Genomic DNA, 27,648 nt, shown 5'->3' with positions numbered 1-27,648 from the left:
CCCTCACTAGATCTAGTGTCAGATGCCTCAGACCTGGGCTGGGGATGCCCATGTGAGGGACATCAGGAACCAGGGTATGTGGTCACCCGAGGAACTGACCCTGCACATAAATGTCAGGGAACTCAGGGCTGTGCGACTGGCATGCCTGGCCTTTCGCCAGCACTTACAAGGGAACGTGGTCAGAATCCTCACGGACAACACCACCGCAATGTATTACATCAACAGGCAAGGGGACATGCGCTTCAGGGCTTTATGCCAGGAAGCCCAGTTCCTGTGGGAGTTCTGTATAGCCCACAACATCCTCCTCTGAGCATTCCACCTACCCGGCGAGAGCAACACGCTCGCAGATCGCCTGAGCAGGGTGTTCACGTCAGCACGAATGGTCCCTGCACAGGGAGGTGGCAGAATGGATTTTCTTTCAGTGGGGCACTCCCCAGGTGGACCTATTCGCCACCGCTCAGAACCGCCTGTGTCCCAGGTTCTGCTCCAGGATGATAGAAGGCGATGGGGCCATGACGGATGCCTTCCTGCTCGATTGGTCGGAGCCCCTGATGTACGCCTTCCCGCCCTTCCCCCTCATAGGCAGGGTCCTACAGAAGGTGAAGTCATTATCCTGATAGCCCCGGATTGGGCCCGTCAACATTGGTACGGGACCTTACTGCAACTCTTGGCGGCCCCCCCTCGCAGGCTGCAGCTCCACCCGGACCTCCTCTCTCAGGAGGGAGGTCGTCTCCTCCATCCCAACCTGGCCCCGCTCCACCAGACGGCGTGGCTGATCCGTGGCTAGATGCAGAGGAGGGGAGGTGTACCAAGGCTGTTAGACGGTTCCTGCTTGAAAGCAGGAAGCCGTCCACACAGAGGGCCTACCTGGCTAAGTGGTATCGGTTCTCCTCATGGGCGAGGGAGAGAGGTTCCTCCCCCGTGTCCGCTCCGCTCCAGCTGGTCCTGGACTACCTCCTGTCACTTAGGACCCAAGGGCTAGCTCCCTCCTCGATGGAGGGTGCACCTGGCAGCCATTTCGGCCTTCCACCCTCCAGTTGCGGGACAGTCAGTGTTCTCCCACCACATGACTTCCAGGTTTTTAAAGGGTTTGGACAGAGCATTCCCTTATGCTAGGCCCACGGTTCCCACTTCGGACCTGAAGCTGGTACTGTCACGCCTCACGGGACCTCCCTTTGAGCCATTGGCCACTTGTTACTGGTCCCACCTATCTGAGAAAGTGGCGTTTTTGGTGGCTATCACCTCAGCCCGCAGGGTTTCGGAGCTTAGGGTGCTGACCTCGGAACCCCCGTACACTGTCTTTCATAAGGGGAAGGTCCAGCTTCACCCACATCCGGCCTTCCTACCGAAGGTGGTCTCAGCGTTTCACATGGACCAGGACATATTTCTGCCTGTCCTGTGTCCTAAGCCCCATTCCTCCAATGAGGAACGATGCCTACACATGTTAGATGTGCGTAGGGTGCTGGCCTTTTACTTAGATCAAACAAGGCCATTCCGGACATCCCCTCAGCTTTGCATTGCTACGGCCGAGCACATGAGAGAGCAACCGGTTTCCACCCAGCGGATTTCCCGCTGGATCACCTCGTGCATTCGCACATGTTATGACCTGGCTGGGGTTCCCCCGTCTCCTATTGTTAAGGCGCATTCGACGAGAGCCCAGGCCTCGTCTGCGGCCTGTGTGGCTCATGTCCCTATTCAGGACATCTGCAGGGCTGCTACATGGTCCTCTGTCCATACTTTTGCATCGCACTATGCAATCGTCTCCCAAGCAAGGGACAACGCCGGGTTTGGTCGGGCGGTGCTCTGCACGGGTAACCCTTAACCTTTATCATTTAGAACTCCTACCCACCTCCGTGAGGTATAGCTTGGAGTTACCTACTGTGGAATACACAGGAGCAATCACTCGAAGAAGAAAGAACAGTTACCTGTTCCATAACTGGCGTTCTTCGAGATGTGTTGCTCCTGTCTATTCCACATCCCACCCTCCTTCCCCTCTGTCGGAGTTGTCTGGCAAGAAGGAACTGAGGGTGGGGAGAGCACGCAGCCCCCTTTATAGCGCGATCTGTCAGCTCCACTCCAGGGGTCGCAGCGGTGCTCCCCCACTACGGATGCTGCTAAGGGAAAAACTTCCGGTACCGGTGCACGTGTCGAGCACGCACACCTACTGTGGAATAGACAGGAGCAACACATCTCGAAGAACGCCAGTTACGGAACAGGTAACTGTCCTTTAATTGCTTCCTATACTCCAGCAGACTCAGCAGTGTCTACTAAATAGGCTTAAAGATTGCTTTGTTTATTTTTATGAAGGACATAAAATTAGGAGGCTTTTGGATACTTGCTCTTCAAATTTACTCTTAACTTCAAATTTCCATCTTACATTTTACTTGCTATAATTTATATTCCTTTCTGTATCCCTCACTAGGGTTGTATTTCCATTTTTTTGTAGGATACGGGGGTAGGTCAACATTGCAATTAAAGATCCATGGTGCAGCTGGGTTTACCCTGGTTCAGTGAAAATCTTGAAATCTTGCTTTTAGTTATATTCTGCTCTAGCCTCAGAAACCAAAGAAATGAAGGTCAGTAAAATTGCCGTGGAGGATGACACCAAGGAGAGCTTTTTTTTTTTTTCTTTTCACCTAGCTGTTGAATCATTAGTTCCCTCCCCCTTGGGAAAGAGACCAACTGAAAAAATATTCCTGCCAATAGCTAATGCTGAGCTCTGTAAAACTTTCTATCGACAACTGTGGAAATCTGCCTCCAAGGTGGGACTCTAGCTTAGTCTCCATATCTAGCAATCTCCATTCCATTGAGGTCACTGTGATGAATATTGGAATCGAAAAATGCAAAAGTGATAGAGAGTCAGATTGTGTGCATGAGAAGTATGAAGAACCAGAGGAAAAGTCTTGGGGTGGTGAAGTCAAGAAAGTATTTCAGTTTGCAAGTCTGTTACTTAGTCTAACCTTGTGCATTCCTTTGATCTCATTTTTATTACATTTTTCCATGTTGCTGGTATAGAACTGTCTTGCATAAAAATGTTGATATTAATCTTTACAGAGATAAAATGGTGCATTTTATAAAATGTCTATTATTTGGTTCAGCACACAGATCAATAGTAAATTTTCAACACAATTGAAATTGCTGTTACCTGGCTTCTCGCCTTAAGGGGACCAAATATTGTTTTCTCTGTGAATGCAATCTTTATGCTAGGCTGAAGCTGGTCTGGTCTATGCTGCAAGGGAAATATTTTTGGATTGCAGTTCTGGGAATCATAGGGACTGCTTACTCTAGACCTGGAATACCTCTTCTGTTCATACACAAAATTCACCAAGATGTTGGGACCATCCTATGGTTTTTACACCACTTTGTGTTTAGTTTACACGCAATTTCTGCGTGCACCTGTTCAGTCTCCACCAGTGTAGACAGTGGGTGTAGCAGCTGCACTGGTGTAGTCAATCATCCTCCCAGCTCCATCTCAATACTGTGTCCCACTACTCAATGACACTTCAGTTCAAGGGCTGCCCAGTACTATCTTCCATTTCATTTCCCCCTTTCAGCGGATCTGACAATACAGAGGAATGTATTTAGTTTGTATTAAGTCTGTACAGGAACCCCATTCCAGGAATCCTGACTGCAACCAAGGTGTGATGTTCCTTGGGAAATTGGTTTGATGACATTAATCGAGAATTTCCTAACTTCCCTGAATTTTTCAACCTTCACTTGAAAGTAATCGATTTCTTTTGTTACACGACGCACTCCTACAAGCTCCTTTTACCTCAGGTTTCAGGTGGGGAAACAATTTTGGGGTTTTAGTGTATCCTCCTTCCTCCTTGTTGAGTGCTGTAATTAATTCATGTTGTAAGTTAGGAAGATCCTAAATTAAACTCAAAGAAAATATTATTCAAGTTCTCTTAAAATATGCATGAAATCCATTTATACAAATGCTATAACCATTGTGCAGAAAAATGATAAAACAATTATAACTGTGACCATTCACCTTAAAAGGCTAAATTCTTTCTACTCAGTATGTTTTCCACATAAATTACATTTATTAATCAAAACCATTAGCTTGTACTTTATCTGTTCCTTAGGGCGGTCAGAAATAAATGGTAAAAGGCTCATTCTATCCACTATAATGATGCACTCAAATCCAATAGTGGGGGGGGGGCGGGAAGTATGTTGTGCTGAAGTTACACAATTACTTTGTAATACTTTCTAGGGTCAGGACATTTTTTATCTTTAATGTATCTCGTATAGCTTTCTGGGTAGACTAGATGATTTTGCTTTATTCTACAGTCAGTGAACCTAGTGAGGGATTAATAAATACCACAGCTATGGAAAATATTTGTAATCTGTCGCTGGCGCTAGTGAATGTAGATTCATTTTTAAAAAATATAAACTTAATAAGTAGTGTATTAAGTTGTATTGCTTTCAAGACATTAATTGATGCTAAAATGAAAAGATATCACTAATACTAGCACTGTCCTCTTCTTTGTACTGTCCAACAAGAGCTCTTTATTCTGTTGCTATGTCATCTGGTCCAGGATTTATCATGTAGTAAAGGATTTCAGAATTTCAATCTGCTTAAATATGGGGAGAGAGAGAATGGACAGTCACAAGATTTAATACAGTGGAAAAGGAGCTATATTGCAAATTGTGTATACAGCCCAAGGTTATTTTCCCCAGTGAATTTTGGCAGGAGATACCGAAGCCTATTTGATATTGACATGACTGCTCCCTCTAATTTAATATTAATCTGTAGATGTGTATGTATATAATACATATATACATACTGATATATGTACAGATTGGCAGGTAGCAATCGATCTATCAGGGATCGATTTATCACGTCTAGTGTAGACGTGATAAATCGATCCCTGATCGCTCTGCCGTCGACTCCTGAACTCCACCACGGCGAGAGGCGGAAGCAGAGTCAACGGGGGAGTGGCGGCTGTCGATCCCGCGCCGTGAGGATGCGAAATAAATGATTTTAAGTCGATCTAAGATACGTCGACTTCAGCTATGCTATTCTCAGTGTAGACCAGGCCTTAGTTTTGATGCTTCATCAGGGTCTTTCTGCTGAGTTGTATATCAGTATGGACTGACAAGAGTAAGAATGTAACGAAGTTTTAAAAATTTCACATCTCAGCAACCCCTTCCCCCCCCCAAAAGGCTATAAAATGATGTTGCACTTTATTTTGGACCATCACATGGTTTGACAGCTTCTCACCACATGCTCGATATGCTATGTGAAACCGCATATAGGCCTAACAGTGGTCATTATACTGTGTCTCTTGAAATTCCTTTCCTCAAGTCACTAAACAACATCATGATGTCATCCACTTCCTATTTTAAAATCTGATTTATATAGGGCAATAGCCTTCACTCAGTTTTAGGATTCAGTTTACTTCCTTGAAATAAAGATCTGTTGCACATGTCATTTTTTTGTACCAACAGTTTGTCTAAAATAAAACCTGTCTTTAACCCACACAAGCAAAAGCAGCATGATCTTCATCTATAACTATCTGGAATTGAGTTAGAATGCTAGGTAGGCACTGATACTTAGTTTTCTCCCAAGACTCAAGATTCAAATATTCCTAGCATCCAAGGCAGCCATGTCCAAACAAAATGAACTGTCTGTATGTGTTGTTGCAACCATGTGTGTGTCTGTTGCCACAATTCTCTGTAGGTGCAAGGAATGGAGTGGAGAGAATGTTGCTCCCCAAGTCAGTGTTCCTCCAACTTCAGCAGATATACCTGACCCTTCCCTCCCACAACTGGCCATGGAGGATGAGAATTAAATATGATGAAATGGAATTGTGCCATAGCATGAACTTGACTTTGTCATTGAGACAGAACAGTACAGTTATAGCCGCAGAACTTGAATCTTGTTCCAAACCTAAGCTTTGCTGATCATAAATTAAGAACTAGTGCCCTAAAATGCTGCCAAAATTCTCAGATTACCTTTAATAACACATGCAATATGGTATAAAAACGGGTTAGTGTTCCCTTCCTCCCCTTTATATTTTGTCATAAAAAGAAGAACTGTATGTCCCAATAGTCTAGTAGGGGCACAGACTCCCAAAATGTTGGGGCACTGTAGGACGTTATTGTTGCCTACCCTCTTGCTCTTTCATTCTCTTCTGTGTATTGTGGGATTGCTGCTCATTGCTCATGTATTGCTGGGTTCACTCCTCTCTTGATTGTTTCCATTGCAATGCTCATTGCTTATAATACATGTATAAATTGAATGCATATTCAGTCATGTAGGAGCACCATAAGCCAGGGGTGGCCAACCTGAGACTGAGAAGGAGCCAGAATTTACCAATATACATTGCCAAAGAGCCACAGTAATATGTCAGCAGCCCCCCATAAGCTCCCCCCCTCGCCCCCCTGTTCCCAGCACTTCCTGCCCACTGGCAGCTCCGACGATCTGTGCCTCCCCCTCCCTCCGTCCCCACACCTCCCGATCAGTTGTTTCATGGCGTGCAGGAGGCACTGGGGGAGAGGGGGAGGGGGAGGAGCAAGAGCATGGCAGGCTCAGGGGAGCGGGCAGGAAGAGGTGGAGTGGGGGACAGGGCCTGTGGCAGAGCCAGGGGTTGAGCAGTGAGCACCTCCAGCACACTGGAAAGTTGGTGCCTGTAGCTCCAGCCCCGGAGTCGGTGCCTGTACAAGGATCCGCATATTAACTTCTGAAGAGCCGCATGTGGCTTCGGAGCCACATGTTGGCCACCCCTGACCATAAGCAATACTTTCACACTTGATGTGAGAGTATTTTAGGGAAGTGCAATGAACATAGACAGTATAGTGTGGGATTTGGTGACAAAATACTATTTGTACTATGTACCTCTGAGCTGTGTAGATCTTTGCAGCCCATAAGAGTGATACAAGCTGAGAAAATCAGAATAATAAAACTGAATAGACAACATGCGTTTAACTTGGCAAGCCTTTTGGTAAATGGGTGTGAATTTTTTTTACCTCAAAAAAGTACCATACTATCATCTGAAGAAGTTAAGTAAACAAAATTCATAAGTATTTAGAATTTGTAATGAAATTTACCATTCATTCTTACAATGTAATCCATGGCCTTCTAGTCTGTGTACCATAATTCATGGCATCAGAGTTTACCCCAAGCTAGTCCTCGAGGTCCGCAAGGAGGCCCTAGAAGGATAGAGATGAATAAAACAGCACTAGAGGGTACGTTACTAAAATAGGCTTTATTTCTGCAATATCTATTCACTACTGTTCCAAAAATTGTCACTTATCCAGTGAATAGAAGTTGAAGCTATTAAAATCTGCAGTGTTAATTTCAGCTCCATTGAAATCAAAACATACAAAAAAAAGCATTAAAAATATTTTGGATCTTTTTGTTGCTGACACTGAAGTCAATTAAACTTTATCCTTGCAGAGATTTGTGCTCGATTCTTACCTCCCATACATCAGGGTAAATCAGGTGTGAAGTTTTGCTGGTGTAAAACAGATAGATATAAATCAGAAGAGAATCCAGGCCCTTTTTCTTTAAGACTTAACAAATAAAATTTTATTTCAACCTTTCTTACATTTTTAGCTATTATTGAGTATTTAAAATACATTATTCTGTAGGAATAGGTTTCCTGTTTAACTTAACAAACGTGCCATTTTTAAGTCTCAATCAGCAGTAGTTTTCTTGGTTTTCCAGCTTGTCAGCAAAATAATTGGTTCTGTTTTGATGTTTCACAAGCTATTTGTTCTTTGCAGCCTGAAAGTAATTCTAGGAAGTGGTTTCTCTATATGTAACTTACTGTAATGAATTTTTCAAAATTCAGTACAAACTGCTTACCTCCATGATGTTCCTAGCTTCAATTAAGCTGAAAGGGATGAATAATGAGAATAACCAAGCTCTTATACTTCTCACAGTACCAAATCAAAAACAAGGATAGCTGGCGCGGTCTTTTTTAATACGCTGAGACTCCTTCAGATAGCTGGAATCTATACTTTATGCTTTCGAAGGATGCTGATGCGGTTTTGAATCTGACTGTACTAGATTGTGATCCTGGTACGTCAGAAATATTTTGCAGCCATAATTTTAAGGTACACACAATACTTCGTTTTAAAACCGTAGCTGTGTATATCTGACCATTTATTTTTACTTCCATGTTGTAGTTTTATTTTTTAAACTAGACATTTTTAAAAAAGTGTTTTTTGGTGTGTTCACAGGTGAGTTGTGTAACCTCATAACTCTGGATGTAGCGCACAATCAGCTTGAACATCTTCCAAAGGAGATTGGAAATTGCACACAAATCACCAACCTTGACTTGCAGCACAATGAGCTTTTGGACCTACCAGAAACCATAGGTATGTGAAGGTGGGGTTGGGGAGAGAAATCACTGCTTTCCAAATGTTCAAGTCACTGAACACTAAGAATAGAAAATCTAAGAATAAAACGTAGACTGTAACTATAGAAGGGATAGGAATTTTGTTGTGGGCATTTTCACTATCAAGATCTCAAAGGGATATACACTTTCTAAAAATGTAATCTCTCTCAAACCCAAACACTGTTCATTCTAACTACTATAAGGGGTGGTCTACACTTGAAAATTAGGTACCCAGCTATGTCGCTCAGGGATGTGAAAAAACCCACATGAGTGATGGACTTATGCCAACCTAAGTCCCCTTCTTGACATCGCTAGGTCAACAAAAGAATTCTTCCACTGATCTAGCCAGCACCTCTTGAGGTTCTCCCATTGGTGTAAGTAGTGTCTACACTACAGCTGTGTTACTATAGCATTGTAAGTGGGAACATACCCTGAGAAGACTGGTCTAAACATTAGGCTGAGAACAAGAAATTCCTGGGTTCTAAACCTGGCTCTGACACCACTGTTTTCTGTGACTTGGGGGCAAGTCACTTAACCTCTGTCTTAGATTTCCCATTTATAAAATAGGAATACTGTTTGCTTATCCACCACATAGTGAAAAATCTATATATAGATGAATGGTGCTACATAAGTGCTAAAAATTATTAGTTTAAGGATAACGTTCTGAGTTGTATTTCAGTATTTGCTTTGAGTAGAGGAAAAATAGAGAAGACTTACAGAATCAATTTCAAGTACTAATTTATTCTTTGTATTTTCTACTTTTTAATAATATAATTTGAAAATCCACTTCCAAGTTCCCAAACGTACTATCTCAGTCGGTAAAATACAGGTTTTGATGTTGGGATTGGGAGTAAGAGTACTGAAATAAACTGATTCTTCCCTAGTTGGCTTCAGAAGCTCATATAGGACTGCACAGGTGAGGACTTTACTTATTTAATTAAATCTCTGTTGAACAAATGGTGGAATAAAACATATTGTTTAAAAAAACACAGCCCATCATGGTTGTAAGCTTTCAGCCTTGTTGAGTGGGCAAATAAAAGACAAAACTGAACCACTTGGGCAACATCTAATATTAATTAATAGAGCATTTCAGTATTATATATATATATATATAATGGGGAAATAAATGGGGGGATGAGGGGCAGAAGAGTGAAGAACCATTTAGAAAGACACCAACTATTTTTAGTAGCAAATTGTTGACCAGGAAGATATTGGGCCTTTTTACCCAGAGAGCTCTACCTGAATTGAGCTTACATGGATGAAATACCCACTGTTGCTGAATTTCATCATGTCCAGTTAATTTTATATTTAAAAACTAGGAGACATCTTTCCAGCTGGAATTTGCATCCGAATGCACAATTTGTAAGCATAGCTCTAACTTTAACTCTTTTTTATCAAGATTGGCAACGTCACTACCAAAACAAAATTGTCTTAACTTTAGTCTGCAGGTATAGTGCCCTTTGCTCATGTCAATCAGATTTTGTAAATTGTCACTTTACATGAGGGAGGTAATTAGGATTTTGGAAAGGTCAAGCTTCGAGTCTTCAAAATTGTTAAGGGCTAGAGTAGAAAAAAAGTGCTGCCAAAGTGATTTAGAATAGGAGGAAATTTAGAGAAAAACAAAAAAAATGTTTCAGGCTGCAAGGATTGATTTATGTCAAAGATTAAAAATAGCCAATAGAAGTAGCTTGGTTAACTAAAGAAACTAAGCGGGTACACACGTTTACAACTATCTGAAGGTTATAAACACCAAGACACAAGTTTTAACAACAAAAGTGCAGTGTAGACAGTCTTAGGCTGTCAACATGTTAAACCAGGGGTTCTCAAACTGGGGGTCGGGACCCCTCGGGGTCACAAGGTTCTTACATGGGGAGTCACAAGGTGCCAGCCTCCACCCCAAACCCTGCTTTGCCGCCAGCATTTATAGTGTTAAATATATAAAAAAGCATTTTTAATTGATGGGGGCGTGGGTCGCACTCAGATGCTTGCTATGTGAAAGGGGTCACTAGTTAAAAAAAAAAAAAAAGTTTGAGAATCACTGTGTTAAACTCTGTTGGGAATCTGGTCTGAGCTAAGATAAGAGTATTGTTATGATGGAAGGCATTCATGGGTGCTGTCCACCAATTGTTTGATCTGTAGGCCATTGCAGAGATGCTTGAGGCTGTGGCAGTATTAAACAGATGGCCAGGGCGCCATGTGTCTCCATTTTTCCTTTTTTAGTTTTCCGACTTTTCCCAAAATCAGTAGGGTTCTGGTAATTGATTTTGGAATTGATCAGATGCAGTATTAAAAAGTTACAAATAGAGTTAAAAAGTTAGTTAAAAGTTTAAGGTTTTTAAAAGTTAAAGAGTTACAAACAGAGAAATGCCATTAAACTGAGTATATGGACTTGCAGTCTCAGCTAAGGTAAGAGCATCAGATTAAATTAAGGCCTCAATCCACCAAACACATAGGCAGGTATTTAAATTTAAACACATCAGTAATCCCATTTAAATTGGTACTTAAAGTTAATGCTTTTCAGGATCAGAGCCTCAGACAGGAAAATTAGGATGAATATTAGGAAAAATTCCTGACAATGAGAATTATAGGCATAATCTCCCAAGCGAGAGGGTGGAAACCTCATATCCTAGGACATGTGAAGCTAGGGCTAGACAGAGCACTAGAAAATGTACTATATGAAACTATTCTGCATTAACAGAGGATGATTGAGATGACCTAGGCCTTGTCTACATGAGAAAGGTGCACTCGTTTAACGTAAATTGTTTTTTAAAACAGTGCAAATCCCTGTATAAACACTTGTTTCAGAATAAGAGTTTATTTCAGTTTATTAAATTGATTTTAATTGATTTAAGATAAACCAAAATAAGTGTACATAAAGCCTTTTGAAGTAGTTTAACTAAATTGCTTTAAAATCACACCTTAAGTTAAACTGGTTCAACTTTCTTGTGTAGATAAGCACTTAATATGCTCTCTAATTTACGGTTTCTTTGAATTTTTAGCATTTTTCCCATAGACCTGCTCTTTTGTAGTGGAAACACATAGGAGTCAGGAAACCTGGATTCTGTTCCTGCTTCTGCTACTGACTGGATGTGACCTTGGGAAAGTCACATAAGTGCTCTGTGTCTAACTTTCCTCCTTTGTAAAAGGAAAAAAAAATATTTGCCTATGTAAAACACTTCAAGATAATGAAACATGTTCTGTAAGCATAAGTATTATTTCTGCACTACTACAGAAATTCTTTTTACTAACAAGGTTTTCTGGTGTTTCTCAAAGCTATTATATTTATAATTTTCCTGTTTGGTGGACTTTTTTGTGGGAGAGGGCTCTGTCCATTTCTTTTTAAAAAATATATGAATGTTTCAGGAAAGTTTCCCCCCCCCCTTTCCGTTGCTCTTCTTTGTAGCTACACCTCTGTTCCTTAAGTATGTGGCCAGTAAACAGTTGTTGCTGTTTGATTTAACATTTTTATGTATGTGTGCCCAATAGACTACCTTTATCTTGTTGTATTATTTTTGCACTTTCTACCAATAAATGCTCTTCTAATTGACATCAAATATGTCTCAAAGATTTCTACACAGATCTTAGAAATTTTAACTGACATATAAATTCCAGAAAACGAGCTTGGATATCTTAAAGTTCCTTTCTTCACATCACCCTAATAGAAACTTGTCATTTAGTACTTCTAATGTATTTGTGATTCTCTAGCCTTAAGTATGTGGTTCATTCTTTAGAAAGAATTAAAATAAAATAATGTATTCATTCTTTTTTTAGCCTTTGATTTCGTAAATATAAAGAGTGTGTTAGAAAGGTTGCTGAGTGGAGTTATATTTAAGATAAATTTTTTTTTTCTGCCTTAGCAGCCTGACGGAAACTATTTGTAAGGGTTATTAGCCGCTTACCACCTAGAGAACTATGGAAAGAAATGTCTCCAATTAAATGGGCTAATACCTATGTGTTATAGGTGAACACCTTCCCTTGCCAGGTAGCTGTTCTAGGCCATTCGTGTTAATTTCTGTGCAAAATATTGATACACTATATTGAGAGATCTGTTGAAAGGCAATCATTAAATTTCTCAAAGCAGCGTGTAAAACTTACTTTAGAATAGACTACGGGGAAAGACCATGCTTACAGAAGATTGTCTTAAGAGGATATGAAAGAATCACACAACTTTTAGATAATCAGTTTATAAGTTAATAGAAGTGGGAAATGACTGGCAATGCAGTTGAAATAGCTTGGGCCTCTTGTAGGCATGCGATTTACTGAAAAAGTGATACTGTAGTAATCTTTAGTATGTTGCTGTCAGTGAATCAACTCCTCATCTGCCAAAGATGGTTTTTCTGTACATTTTCTTGATAGTTTGTTTTGCAATGGCATACTTTTCGCTTTTAAAGACATTTTTGTAGCCTTTTAAAGTTACTTATGTTCTTTCTCTAAACATATAGCTGTACCTGCATGGTGCTTATCTCTACAGAACATCAATGCTTTGCAGCTCTACAATCTGCCAAGTCAGATGCTGACTGGTGGAAGATAACATTGCACTGTGCTAACTGTTGTTGATTTTAGTCTGATTATATTTTTGCACCAAAAAAAGTATTACTGATCGAGGATGAATCTGTCTTTCAGAATGCATTATTTGTTGCTATATAAAATAAAGTTCAGAATAAGTCCATAAGTCCTGGGGGTAGTGGTGGGGGGAACGAAACTCCATTGATTGATAATGATCGACCTACATTTATGCATAGTACAAAAGAGGCAGTCTTAGCCAGTTCAGCAACAGTGGCTTTATTTCTTAGTCATGACGGTTTTGGTACAACATTAAAGCAAGTTGTGGCTTGATTTTTAGATTATAGCTTGTTTTGTGGTTAGAATAGTTCAGTGAGAGAGTTTTAGCACGGAGATGGAGATGCGGTGAATCGTCTATGGAATCCAAAGTCTGGCTTGCTTTGTTTCAGATGTTTGTTTTTTTCCCTAGGCTGGAGAATTTTCTTTCCAACTTTTTGATCTCTCCTCTTTTTCTTAGTTATCCCCCCCTTCCCCCCCCCACTGTGACACTTACCTGTGGTTGGGTGTGATGAGTGTTTCTTGCAACATCTACACATTGCCAGGTTCCAGCATGTTTGATGTCTAAGCACAGTTGAAATTTCACTGATTTAGTCAGTGCAAAAAACCTAACCGAAGACATCTGTTAATCACAAATAACTAATTTAGAATCAATCTGTTCTTGTAACAATTAATTTTGCCTTTCCAGTTTGCTAGGCCTGTCTCTCTTCTCTCCCCCCCCAGGAAACCTCTTTTAATGAAATCCGATTTTGTTTATAAGAGGGAAGGTTTGTCAAGTTTTGTGTTTCCTTGCTGGGTGTTTCTTGGGTAAGAAGCATTTACTGCTTGATTAGTTAGCTGAGCCTTGTCTTACCTCAGACAGCTTTCTGGGTGTGCTGTAAGATTTCTAATAAAAACAGAAAACTTTAAAGGAATGTTTCCTCACAGATTAATAGGACTGTACTGGAATGTTGAGGAGTTGCTAGCGAAAGGGCATAATTGTAATGGAGAGTGAGAGGCATGGTAGGGAAGGAACTATGCAACATCCAAGATTAAAAGGGCAGCAAAGCCAATTTAGTCACTGTGTATAAGTGTATAGTTTTGTTTCAAGTAACGCTTTCTTCTAAGTGCACTTTTGTACTATAACAAACGGCAATTTAGATATTAGTTATCAGGAAATGACTTAATGTCTTGTTCTACAGATATTGGCTTAATGCAGTCATATCAGTATTTTCTGTTGATTGAAAATAGTAAATTACTTTACATGTAGATCACTTCCTGTAAGAAAAATGTGCTTTGTGTAATAGCCTAGCATTTTCCAAGTACCATAAAGCAAAAAAGAGAGAGAGTCTAGAGTCAAAATTAAAATAGTTATGATACAATGTGATTTTTTTTTAATATGAGCCAATGTTTTGTTCTGAAGAAATATTTGGGAAATATACAGTTTATCTACTTTTAGTTATTAAATGCCTTATGCCAACTTGCAGTACAGCTAATGTTAACTTGGGGGAAGCATCCAAAAGAGACATAAAATGAGGTAAAGAACAATTTAGTAGACATTTGAGACAGAGAGAAGTAAAGTGTTTAAATTAATTGGCCATCGGATTAAAAGATTTTTTTAAAATTGTTCACTAAATACCACATTACAATTATAATTTCTCTTCAGCAAACTTAAATAGTTTAATCCCCTAAATGTAAATTTAATAGTTTTCTTATTTTTAAAAAAGGTAAAAAAGTTATCTGAGGGAGAAATTCAACAGGTAACATTAGAATTCAGGTAAGAAATCATTTTAAATTATTTTTCTATATCTACAAGCTTTCTCACCTACTGTCATCATTCTACAGTTTTGTACATGTTCTTCTAAAATGTGTTTAGTTTGATCATAGTCAGATATGTCTTATATTTATGAATATTTAGAGCAACAGCCTTTTTAATAGGCAAAGGATAGTGAGTTGTAAGTGTAGTAGCAGTAGCTCCAAAATGATTCTTTAATTAATAGCATCAAAAGAGACATTGCTGAACACATTTTCCATTTTCTGATACTGGTGTGATTTCTGAACACTGGTCCAGGAATAAAAAGAGAGAGGTTCTGAAATTAGACTCCATGCCCTACTCCATTGTATGTGAGCCCAGTGCTAAAATGGCAACTCACATGAAACCAAATATTTTGGGAAGAGGCATCGGCATGGGAGATAGTTGAAATTCTGCTGGAAGTTACTTCAGGCTGTTAAAGTTTTAACCTCAGATTTTACCTCTAACACTCCCTGTTGCACCTTGATTAAATAAGAGGGATGAGTGAATACCAAGTAAAAATACAGAGAAACAAAATTGAATTACTTCACTGTGGGGTATGAAATAGGTTTTACTAAATTTTAATAATTATTAATTCATTTGAAATGCTAAGAGGAAGAAGTCCTGGCTTGTGTTTTACAATTTGCTGCAGAACACCATCATGTATATTCTAAAGCATTTTGTTATTGGATCCATCACCCACAACTTTGAAATGGAAAAATTAAACTTTCCATATTTTATCTAAAAGGAATCTCCCAATGCAAACAAATTAAATAGAGTGAATACTTGCATACTGATCTTTTGTATATATCAGATTGACTTCTGGTGTCTTAACTGTGGTATACTAACTCTGGATTTCATTTGCTTTGTGTGTATATGTTTTTAACATTCTTTATTTCCCATATTATTCATGTTGGTCACTCAGGCCTGGTCTACACTACGAGATTAGGTCAAATTTAGCCGCGTTAGTCAATTTTATAATGAATGCTCTGCACAACCAACCCTGTTCCGCTGACCTAAAGGGCCCTTAAAATCGACTGCTGTACTCCTACCTGATGAGGGGAGTAGTGCTAAAATCGACCTTCCTGGTAGTAGTGTAGATGCAGCGTTGTGCAATTCGATGGTATTGGCCTCTGGGAGCTATCCCAGAGTGCTCCAATGTGAGTTTCAACTCTGATGCACTAGCCAGGTACACAGGAAAAGCACTGGGAACTTCTGAATTTCATTTCCTGTTTGGTCAGCGTGGCGAGTTCAGCAGAATCACAAACGAGCTCCAGCATGGAGTGAATGGGAGACCCTGGATCCGATTGCTGTATGGGAGAAGAATCTGTGCAGGCAGAACTCAGATCCAGCAGAAGAAATGCTAATATATATGCCAAAATCGCACAGGGTCTGGTGGAGAGAGGCTACACCAGGGATGCACAGCAGTGCCGCGTGAAAATTAAGGCACTCAGGCAAGCCTACCAAAAGATGAAGGCGGCAAACAGTTGCTCCTGGTCAGAGCCCCAGACATGTCACTTCTATGATCAGCTGCATGCCATTCTAGGGGGGAACCCTACCAGTTCCCCAACATTCTCTGTGGACACCTGCAAGGTGGCAGTCTCACGCAACACGGATGAGGATTTTATGGATGAGGAAGAGGAGGAGGAGAATGCGCAGCAGGCAAGCGGAGAATCCGTTCTCCCCAGCAGCCAGGACCTTTTCCTCACCCTGAGCCAATACCCTCCCAAGGCCTATTGTTCCCAGACCCTGATGGCAGAGAAGGCACCTCTGGTGAGTTCACATTTGTAACGACACTTCAGGGGTTAAAAGCAATTGTGTTTAATGTTTGATTTGCCCTGAACAATTGGGATGCATTCAGGGCCAGTACAGCTAATGGAAAAGTCTGTTTGTATTTGGGGATGGAGCGAGAATCCTCCAGGGACATCTCCATGAAGCTCTCCTGGAGGTACTCCGAAAGCCTTTGCAGAAGGTTTCTGGGGAGGGCTGCCTTATTTCGTCCTCCACGGTAGGACACTTTACCACGCCTAGCCAGTAGCAAGTTGTCTGGAATCATTGCAGCCCAAAGCATGACAATGAATGGTCCTGGGTTTTGGTCACATTCATGCAACATTCGGTCTTTATCTTTCTGTGTCAGCCTCAGGAGAGTGATATCATTCATGGTCACCTGGTTGAAATAGGGCAAGTTTTGTAAGGGAACAGTAATCCTCTCTGTTTGGTGATCCCCGACACATTAGACCCTGGGCATGCTGAGCTGTTTGCGCTTGGCTAAAAGGGATCATCCCAGAGAATAGCCATGCGGGGGGGCGGGGGTGTGCTGCACCCCAAAACCGCAATCCCTCCTTTTAAATGGCAACTGCAGCCCCTTCTTTTAAACGCAGCCCCTCCTTTTAAATGGCAAACACAACCAACTTTGGTTGCTATGGGAAAGGAGGGCGCTGCAGTTTGAAACCATTCCCACACGTTATGAACCGGAAGAAGCCAACCCCACGTACCCTTTTGCTTACCATGGCTGCGTGCACACTGAATTCTGTTGCCCAGCCATGTGTGATGTGTCACCATACCGGCAGGCGCTCAATATTAAAGGCAAAATGCGACCTTGTACCTAAAACACATGTGCTGTCTGCTATGAATTGCTTGATTAACTGTGAAAGAGTGTCCCTTTTGTTCTCAGAAATGTATCTTCTGTAAAGTGAACTCTCCCTTTTTTTCCCCTGCAGCTACAAATGTTTCTGTGCTCCCTGCATCAACTCCATCCCTGAGGTTATCGCAGATTAGAAGGCGAAAAAAATGCACTCGCAATGACATGTTTTCAGAGCTCATGCAATTCTCCCGCACTGATAGGGCACAGCTGAATGCATGGAGGCATTCAGTGGCAGAGGCCAGAAAAACATACAGTGACCGTGATCGTAATATGCAGGAGGAGATGCTGAGGCTAATGGGGGATCAAACGGACATGATGAGGTGTCTGGTGGAGCTGCAGGAAAGGCAACTAGACTACAGACCCCCACTGCAGCCATTGTTGAACCACCTGCCCTCCTCGCCAAGTTCCATATCCTCCTCACCCAGATGCCCAAGAACGCGGTGGGGGGAGGCTCCGGGCACCCTGTCACTCAACTCCAGGGGATGGCCGAAGCAACAGAAGATTGTCATTCAAACACCTTTGATTTGTAGTGTGGCTACAATAAGCAATGTGGTCTTGTCCTTTCCTCTCCTCCCCCACTCTGTTATCAAACCTTTCGTACACCTGGGCTTCCTTTTACTAGTCAGCATTGCCAGTGATCTCAGGTTTTTTTTAAATAAATAAAGAATGAATGGATTCAGAACAATAGGGACTTTATTTCCTTTGCCAGCTGCGGTCGAAGAGGGGAGGGAGATTGGCTTACAAGGAAGTACATTCACCAAAGATGACGGTTTTGCGTCAAGGACAAACACACACAACTGTCACACCGTAGCCTGGTCAGTCATGAAACTGTTTTTCAAAGCCTCTCTGATGCACAGCATACCTCGGTGTGCTCTTCCAATTGCTCTGGTGTCTGGCTGTTTAAAATTGTCTGCCAGGCGATCTGCCTCAACATCCCACCCCACCATAAACGTTTCCCCCTTACTCTCACAGATATTGTGGAGCACACAGCAAGCAGCAATAACCATGGGAATATTGCTTTTGTAGGTTTGCTAACCTACTCAACAAACTGCGCCAGCGCCCTTTTAAATGCCCAAAGGCACCATTCTGCACTTGCTCAGCCATAGTTGAACTGCTCCTTACTGCTGTCCAGGCTGCCTGTGTATGGCTTCATGAGCCATGGGAGCAAGGGGTAGGCTGGGTCCCCAAGGATAACTATTGGCATTTCACCATCCCTAATGGTAATTTTCCGGTCTGGGAAGAAAGTCCCTTCTTGCAGCTTTCCGAACAGCCCAGAGTTCTGAAAGATGCGAGCATCATGTACCCTTCCTAACCATCCCACATTGATGTCGGTGAAACGGCCCTTGTGATCCACCAGTGCTTGCAACACCATTGAGAAGTACCCCTTGTGGTTTATGTACTCTTTGGCAAGGTGGTCCGGTGCCAAGATAGGTATATGCGTTCCATCTATCGCCCCACCCCAGTTAGGGAACCTCATTGCAGCAAAGCCATCCACTGTGACCTGCATATTTCGCAGACTCACTACCCTTCTTAGCATAAGGGTATTGATTGTCCTTGGGTCACAGCAGCCCCCACGGTAGATTTGCCAACTCCGAATTGATTCTCGACTGACCGGTATCAGTCAGGTGTTGCAAGCTTCCACAGGGCTATTGCCACTCGCTTCTCAACTGTCAGGGCAGGTCTCAACTTAGTATTCCCGTGCTTCAGGGCGGGGAAAAGCAACTCTCAAAGTTCCATGAAAGTGGCCTTATGCATGCAAAAGTTTGCAGACATTGAGAATCATCCCATACCTGCAACACTATGCGGTCCCACCAGTCTGCACTTCTTTGCCGGGCGCAGAATCGGCATTTCACTGTAGCAACATGCCCCAATAGCACCATGATATCTCAATTGCCACATCCCGTGCTTTCAGGAATGTCTGTGTCCTTGTCCTCCTCACAGTCTTCCTCGTGCTGGCGGCAGGATAATGCACAAGGTGTTTGTAATGCTCACAAAAGCAGTGTACAGCTGAGCGGCCTCCATGATTGCCGTGCTATGGCGTCTGCACGGATAACCCAGGAAAAAAGGCGCAAAATTATTGTTTGCCGTTGCTCCCAAGGAGGGAGGGAAGAGGGGAGACTGACGACATGTACCCCAAACCACCTGCAATGTTTTTGCCCCATCAGGTATTGGGAGCTTAACCCAGGATTCCAGTGGGCCGCGGGGACTGTGGGATAGCTACCCACGGTGCACCACTCTGTGAGTCGATGCTAGCCACGGTATTGAGAACGCACTCCGCCAACCTAATGCGCTTAGTGGTGACATGCACGATCAACTGTATAAAATGGGTTGGTAAAGATAGACTTCTGTAAAATGGACCTAATTTCGTAGTGTAGATGTGCCCTCATTCATCCTGGTAGGTTTGGGATAGGATTATTTTTTTAGTCAGTGGTAGGTACCATCAGATGATATTTATGGATATAGGAATCTAAGCTGTGACTCAGCATTTTTAAAAGTATTTTTTTACAGTATAAAGAAAACCGACAATAGATTATTTTATTCATGCAAGGAGGAGGCATCAGATGAAGCAAGAAAGATCTGAAGGAACAAGACACAATGAAGAAAAGCAAGTCTGATATGGCTGCATACATGTTGATGCCTTGCAGCAAGGGAGGTTTAGGTTGGACATTAGGAAAAACTTCCTAACTGTCAGGGTGGTTAAGCACTGGAATAAATTGCCTAGGGAGGTTGAGGAATCTCCATCATTAGAGATTTTTAAGAGCAGGTTAGACAAAAACCTGTCAGGGATGATCTAGTTAATACTTAGTCCTGCCATGAGTGCAGGGGACTGGACTAGATGACCTCTCGAAGTTCCTTCCAGTCCTATGATTCTGTGTTCAAAGCCTGAATGATTGAACCACAAATCAAGTCTAGCTTTCACAGCTGAGAAAACATTCCAGAAGTGTGTGCCAATGTTTTATGCCTGCCAACATTGTAAAAATGAAACACAAAATGCGAGTCCAATTTTGGGGTGCTTAATTATTTGTGAGCAGCTTGCTGATATCCACTGCATGTGCACACACTTTGACGGTAGCAGTCATTAATGAAAGTTATAAACTGGTGATCAGTTCATGGGTTTGCCCTCTTCCTTCCTTATTTCAAAATTAAGATTATTTGGTCTATGTCATTGGCTTAAAAATATGGGCAAGAGTAGCCTTTTGCTGTATTCCTTGAAGTAAAATTTAGTGATTGTGGATGGTGCCTGATTGACATCTGCAAAGACTAAAGTCTGATATCTACAGAGTAAGTAAGCTTTAGGCAGCTTCTAAACTACACAGTGTGCCTAACCTTGACTAGGAACATCTTAACCATTTTTAAACAAAGTACTGTAGCCTATGTATGCGTTAGGCTACCTTTTTATTCATCAGAAACCTGACTAGACCCTTTACACTTCACCATGATCAAGTGGATTGACGGTTGCCTATAAGACTACCCAACCTCTGCTAGAAGGTGCTAAACACCATTTCTCAACTTTTTAGAAACACTTAGTCTTGTCTGCTTTAGGTTTTGTATTCAATTGTAGCATCTTATATTGACTGAACCTGTGTTCCTTTTCTTCCATGCTGCAACCTCACATTTTGTTCACTGAATTAAGTCCAGATGTCATATTAAGAAGCATACTACATTTTTTTGTAGTTTTTTCAGACATCATCTGAAAAATGCCATGCAGTTTGATTTAATCTGTGCCCACAATTCCCTATTATGTTAAAGATGGCATCAGTTGCCCTTTCATACATGTGATAGCAATAAACACTCAGTAGAAAATGATCTATGAGTGAACTAGGACAAGGTAACAATGCATAATAATGCAAATACACATTCTAACACAAGACTACTTAGAGTGATATCAAAATTTGGTGCAAAATGTCTATAAAAATTGCAGAATTTGTAATGTGCCCCCTTAACAATTTTGTTTAATAGACTTCAATGTTCTCTGTGATGTATTGTTGCAATTATCTATTACAAACTGCTGAAGGCTTTAAATCCTCTGATAACAAATAAATCATAAAAGGGGAGAGAACTATAATGGAAAGACTTTTTAATGCACAAGTTTTATAAATGTAAAAAGCTTTGTATTTTAATATAATTATACGAAAGCCACTAGTTCCGGTGAACTTATTTTATTTTATTTTGGTCTGAGTGCTTCCATAACATTAAAAAAAATTCCAGCTGGATCGCAAGCTAACCTATAATGCATTAAATTACATAGTGCAGAGTAATCATTACCCATTTTGTTGTAATGCTTTACACTTCCATAGTACTCTTCACTGAAGAGTCTCAAAGGGCTTAAAATAACTGAAGGTAGGGGAGAGGGGAGTGTGGTGAAGCTGCCGTAAAGAGGGACCTTACTCAGTCCCTTAGAGTCAGTAGTAGAGCTGGAAGTAAATTCAGGAGTTCCTAGTTCTGTGTTGAGACTGCTAGACCATATCTCTTCAGATTTTGAAATATTCTGAGTAGAAGAGGTATTTTCTCCTCTCTCAAAGAGAAACTGATAATATGGGAGAAATGGAAAAACCACCCTTAAATGGTCTTTCTGCAGATCAGTAATATTTCTGCATGTGTGCATTTCTTCGTTCTTTTTGGTCCTTCCCTCATAGCAATTGGCGGACAGCAGCAATCAATCTTTTTTCCCCTCTAAGCATCTGAAAATGTCCTTAACAGAGAATTTATTTTATAATAACCTATTTAGATTTCTGTTTATAGTAACATGCATTGAATTGAAATAATTTGTGGAATTTTTTCTGTGTTCTCCCAAGCAGTTTTTAAATTCAGTTTTGTATAAATTATCTTTGTGAAGCATGTAGTACCTGGTTTTCTAGCCACCCTAATGAAGTGGTTGGGAATTCTGTGCTTCAGCTGCTGCAAAACTAGGACCCCATGAAAGGTACATCTCCTGAAAAGGAGTGGAGCCTGCTAAGAAGAATGTAATGCTCTAATATTGACCAAATTTGCATTTCGTAAAACAGAACTGAAATAACTGGTACAAAGGTGGATGTCTAAAATCTGATTTTCCCCAAGGCAATCTGAATCTTGCATGAAGAAAGTTAAGAAAAATAATTTTGCAGGGGTTTTGTTAGGGTCGGCATCTTCCATTAGAAGAAAAATAAGCTGAGGCTTAACATGGCTTGCAAATCATGCTTAACAAAAGTTGTATCAAAGAATCACAAAATTGGGAGTATAAATATCATTAAAAGACATTTGCCGTGGAGAGGAGTTGGAGGTATCTTTACTTGTTTATTGCTAGCTTGCTGCTTTTCCTATCTAATACTTCTCTTCAGTTTGATGCCAAACTGACATGCTCATAAATATCTAATGCTGCTCTCCTTTGAGACATTCTGCCTGCACATCGGCAGGGTCATGCCTAGAAGAATTGTTGAGGTATAGTTCTAATGACAAAAATACAACTGAATGTGAACCTAATCGTTCTATAGTTGCTGTCCGTTTTACATACTCATGCCAAATAAATCAAGTGGACACATGCTGTTTTTGGTTTGCCTATTGTTAGTGATCACGTCAGATGTTAGCCTGTCTGCAGTCTTACTCCCAATTTTGTCTTTAGAAGGGATATAAACCCTCATACTCCAAACACAAGTCAGACACTAATTGAGGGGAGTTGGGAAGAAATTTCTCTTGTGGACAAGTTGCTCCCCAATCCCACTTCAATTCTAGTATGAGTTTAGAGACTGTCTCAATGAGCATGGTAAAAATGCTAAAATAGGTGTGCAAAGCATTAGGACCTTATTTTCAGAGGTTCTGAGCACCCACAACTGCAGTTTTAGTTGATGGGAGCTCTGCATGCTCAACATCTCTGAAAGTCAAGCCCCATAACTCCAGCCATTCATGCGATCTGCTGCTGAATTAATTTTTGGAATGGAAATGAAAGGGAGGAGGGGGGGAAGATAGTAATAAAAATGTGATGTTTAAGGTCTGTTATCAACCTGCTTGGATTGAAAAAAGCTTTAGCAGACTGGTGCAAATGCTATAAGAACCACTTATGGTTTGACACTTACTGCTGATGCAGTAGGCATATTGTGCAGGGCAGGCTCAGTACTAGTGTATGATGTATTGCAGCCACTAGTAAGCCTCTTTCATTAGGAGGAGAGAGATTAATGGAAAGGGGTAGAAACAAAGATGAGATGTGGAGGTGGTTTGAGAGGTGGTATTTATACTTATGATAATTTAAAAATTATTTTCCAATGTACCTTATTTTCTGGAAAATACTACATCTCTACCCTGATATAATGCTGTCCTTGGGAGCCAAAAAATCTTACCGCGTTACAGGTGAAACCGCGTTATATCGAACTTGCTTTGATCTGCTGGAGTGTGCAGTCTTCCCCCCCACCCTCCCGGAGCACTGCTTTACCGCGTTATTTCCGAATTCATGTTATATCGGGTCGCGTTATATCGGGATAGAGGTGTATATAATTCTGACCCTCTGACAGCAGCTGCTTTGAGGTTCCATTTTTTCCCAAATTGCTGGTGTGATTAGACATAGTACACTTTGTGTTTACAATCTTGTCATTGACATAGCCTACATTTGTATTGCTAAACAACAGTTGGCAATGTATATCCTTTACTCTGCTACTTCATATTGCATAGTGCCTGATGACATAACTCAGGATTCAAGAAGCATGTCGGAGAGCAAAGAACAAGTGATGGATTTTTACGTTTTGTGTGATGTTTGCCTGTTGTTCATTTATAGACTAGATTGTTAAATGCTATTTCATTTCTGAGAAGTGCTGTTAGAATGTTTTGACTCATCCCTAGAATGTTTCACCCTGAAGATCTTTGTGAATATGGGCACAATGAAATGAGATGTTTCCTATATTTTATGTTATAAATGAAGTTAGGACATACTAACTTTGCATGTAGTTAACAATTTTAGTTGTAATAGTAATAATTATAAACATGTGCCACCAGCTCAGCCACTGTTCCTTTCATTTCCCTAATTTTTGCTTTGTCTTCATCGGCAATAAATTAAACACTTTCCCATGCTCTTGGGCAAAATGCCAGAGATATCCATTGCAGACGTGCCCTCTGGTTCTTTGGGACTTAAGCTCAATATCTGCAGGGCAGATATTTCTACTGCACTGAGTGTCTCCTGCCTTATTAAGACACTCATCAGAAAGTCTCTATAGAAACTATGCTGAATCAGAGATTACAGATGGGAAAGACCTATTACAGATTACAGATGGGAAAGACCTATTAGATCATTCAGTCTATCCCCTTAATGATACAGGGAGGGGTCCTTATAATACACTTTGTCCAGTCTGGTTTCAAAAGTTCAAGGCAATGGGGCTTTCACCATGTTCCATGGGGAAACTATTCCCCAGCTAACAGATCTCACTGTTGGTTATACTTTCCCTGATGTTCAGCCTCCCTTTCCTTTGACTTAACTTCATCTCATTACATTTAATCATGTTTTGTGTACCACTGTAATAGTTTGTAATAATAATGTAGTAAAATGACTACAACACTGCGTATAGTAAAAATACTGTAATTTTGGATAAGTTATTTTGGGAAAAACTGGAAAACTTCAGGTAAAAGCTGGACTTCCTGGTGAAAAGACCAGAATGGAGGAACATCTAAAAAATTGACTTGTTGATTGCTCAGTGTGTGTCTCTGTTGTGAAACTTATAGAAAAACATATGTATATTATGCTTCTATTGCATATTTCATCTAAGGATCTGAAAATAGAGTACTTTGTGAACATCAGCTAATACTTTCAGTGCCCTGGTGAAGGGTGTGGTAATTCCATTTTACAGATGGGAAACTTGAGCCTCAGAGAGGTTGTTTCTTGACTAAGCGCACACAGTGGAAGAATCAGAAATAGAACAAGATTCCGTACTCTCAGTCCTGTGCCCTAACCCCTAAATGACATATATTAATAACACTTTGTTTTGCATTTGTAGGAAATTTGTCCAGTCTAAGTCGTCTTGGCCTAAGGTACAATAGACTGTCGGCAATCCCCAAGTCTTTAGCAAAATGTAGTGAACTTGATGAACTGAATTTGGAGAACAACAACATTTCTACTTTACCAGAGGTGAGAGGCACAAGGTGTTCACTTGGGGGAAAAACGTAATAGATTTTTTTAGTTTTGTGAGCACATCAAAATATTGCAGATTGATTTTTACATGAAAAGCTTTAAGGAACGAGCCTGCCACATTGACATGTATATCTAACCAGTTAGACAGTAATTCAATTGACGAATCGTCAGGCAACAAGACACTAACTCATTTTATCCATTTTCTAAATGTTCTTATGACACAATTAAACGACGAAGCCAGGGGCCCATCATTTTAGCTGGACGTGAGGTTCCTGTTGCAGATGCTAAGGGGGAAAGGAGACAGAAAACTAAGAGGGATCTCTCTGTCCACTTCCAACTGAAACAGGACTGTTCTGTTTTGATAAACAGGTGGACAAAAAGCCCCTATGTTTGTCATAGCTGCTTAATGTTAACATTTCCATAATCATGTAATGTAGGAGTTTGCAATTTACAACAATGTTTCGCTACCAGTGCATCCCTCAGTTGGGTAGCACACCACCCACTAGCTACAAAAGGTAAAAATCTGCAGAATCCTGTGGTAGTTATGACAGTGCAGGGGCAAGCTGTCTTGCTTCCTGCCTCTGCTATTGCACTTGCTAGTCCTATGCTGTTCCCTCCTGCCTCAGCCAAGTCACAGGATACTCCACCCTCCTCAACCCTGTAGAACTTGTGAGAGTTTTAGGTTTCATGATAAAATGCACAGAGTTTATTCTGCTTTGTTTCAGTTAGTGATCCAAACATTACTACTATTTTGTTCAGTCTACCTAACCTGTTCTCCGAAGAACTACATCTAAAATTATATTGCAAATATCATATAATTAAAATCTACCTAATGAGAAAAGAGAGAACATGTATGCAGGGGAAAAAAGGAAAAAGATGTGAACATCAATTAGAGGACCATTGAAAGCACCCAAGTACAGTAATTGTATAAATAATTAATAATTGTCTGAATTATTAAATTCAGCAACAACTGACTGGAAACAAAAGATGATTAAATATTGAGGTAGGCTTGTGCTTTAAAAAAAATGCGGTTGAGAGAAAGTTGCTCAGCTGCTTTTAAGAACAAAGCCGAATCACCCCACCCAGGCATGTAATGAAAGTAACTACAATGGTGATTACACATAGAAAAGCAATTGACTGGAGAACTGATTGCTTATCCTAAAATAAGTTGACTCCTAATCAAAAACTCCCTTACCAAATAGTGCGACCTTACCTAAATGTGTTAGTCTAACAATAAGTTATATGTTGCGACAAAGAAGTAGCTCAGATGTTAATGTAGTAGTGTAATCCATTTAAAATTAAGCATTCTTGGCTGCAATAGAAAGAAAATTCATTTGCAAAGAAATTGCTGAAATGCAAAATGAGCCTAGAGCTCATGATGCAATGCCTAATAAATATTGTATCTTAAAAGGATAAGTTGGGAAAGGCAGCAGTCCCACAGCTTCCATAAATATTGAGTGCATTATTTTCTTTAGACTGTGTGTAACTAAACTCTGCATCTTCCCCTCCAAAGCATTTTAATTGTTAGTTACTTGTGAGCTGTTAGAAAAATTATATGCACCAGCTAATACACATATTATTATCAACGTTTATGTATAGTCCCAGACTTAAAAAACAGCCTCTGCAAATTCCAAGGTCAGTTTAAAACAATAAGGTGTTAGGCAACCCCAAAGTACTAGTGCAAAGTACAGAACCAAAAATTGCAACTAAATAATAAAATCACTAAAGGCAGGATTTCCTCTTAAAAGATTGTGCTAAATAACAATGAGATTTTAATACGACTAATATCTCTGCAACTTAGTTTTATTGTTTACAGTTAGGAAAAAAATTGCTGCACTGATTTTTCTGAGATAAAACTTTTTTTTCTTGTGTTCAAATACCTGCAAATTTGTTGAGCCATGACATGAAGCAGAGCAAGTTGCTATTTGATGGTTTATTATATAATGAATGTGAAGCGGCCCTTAATTAAAAAAAAAAAAATTCATTCCTGAAACAACACTATAAAAATTTTATTGTAATTGTAATATTAAAACTGTAACTCGGGAAAAGTAAAGATATTTGAAGTTGATTGAAAGTTTTGAGAGCTTGCTGCTATTCAGTCTGTGATTGTAGATATTTTAATATTTCTGGTATGTAACATCGTGCATGAATCTTTAATCCCTGCAGTACCTAAACAAATAGGGCTGAATTAAGGTTGGCATTGTAATGAGCGAAAGATGAAATTTCAGCATTAATT

At 40.5% G+C, this 27,648-nt stretch overlaps 1 protein-coding gene across 9 annotated transcripts in view; it reads left to right on the top strand.

The window, feature by feature from the left end:
- Positions 1-27,648, top strand: part of SHOC2 (SHOC2 leucine rich repeat scaffold protein) — a 103,565-nt gene that overhangs the window by 55,706 nt on the left and 20,211 nt on the right. For all 9 annotated transcript variants that reach the window (XR_010589332.1, XM_005308154.5, XM_042855229.2 and 6 more), the window contains 2 exons: positions 8,194-8,331; positions 25,279-25,409. Coding sequence is in view for 8 of the 9 variants with exons in the window: in XM_005308154.5 (XP_005308211.1) it covers positions 8,194-8,331; positions 25,279-25,409 (269 nt within the window). In the remaining variant the exon portion in view is untranslated. The remainder of the gene's footprint in view (positions 1-8,193; positions 8,332-25,278; positions 25,410-27,648) is intronic.

Source organism: Chrysemys picta, chromosome 7 (assembly GCF_011386835.1).
Source record: "Chrysemys picta bellii isolate R12L10 chromosome 7, ASM1138683v2, whole genome shotgun sequence".
Lineage (NCBI taxonomy): Eukaryota > Metazoa > Chordata > Testudines > Emydidae > Chrysemys > Chrysemys picta.
The sequence above is the reverse complement of the archived record's forward strand: the minus strand, read 5'-3'. Positions and strand labels throughout refer to the sequence as shown.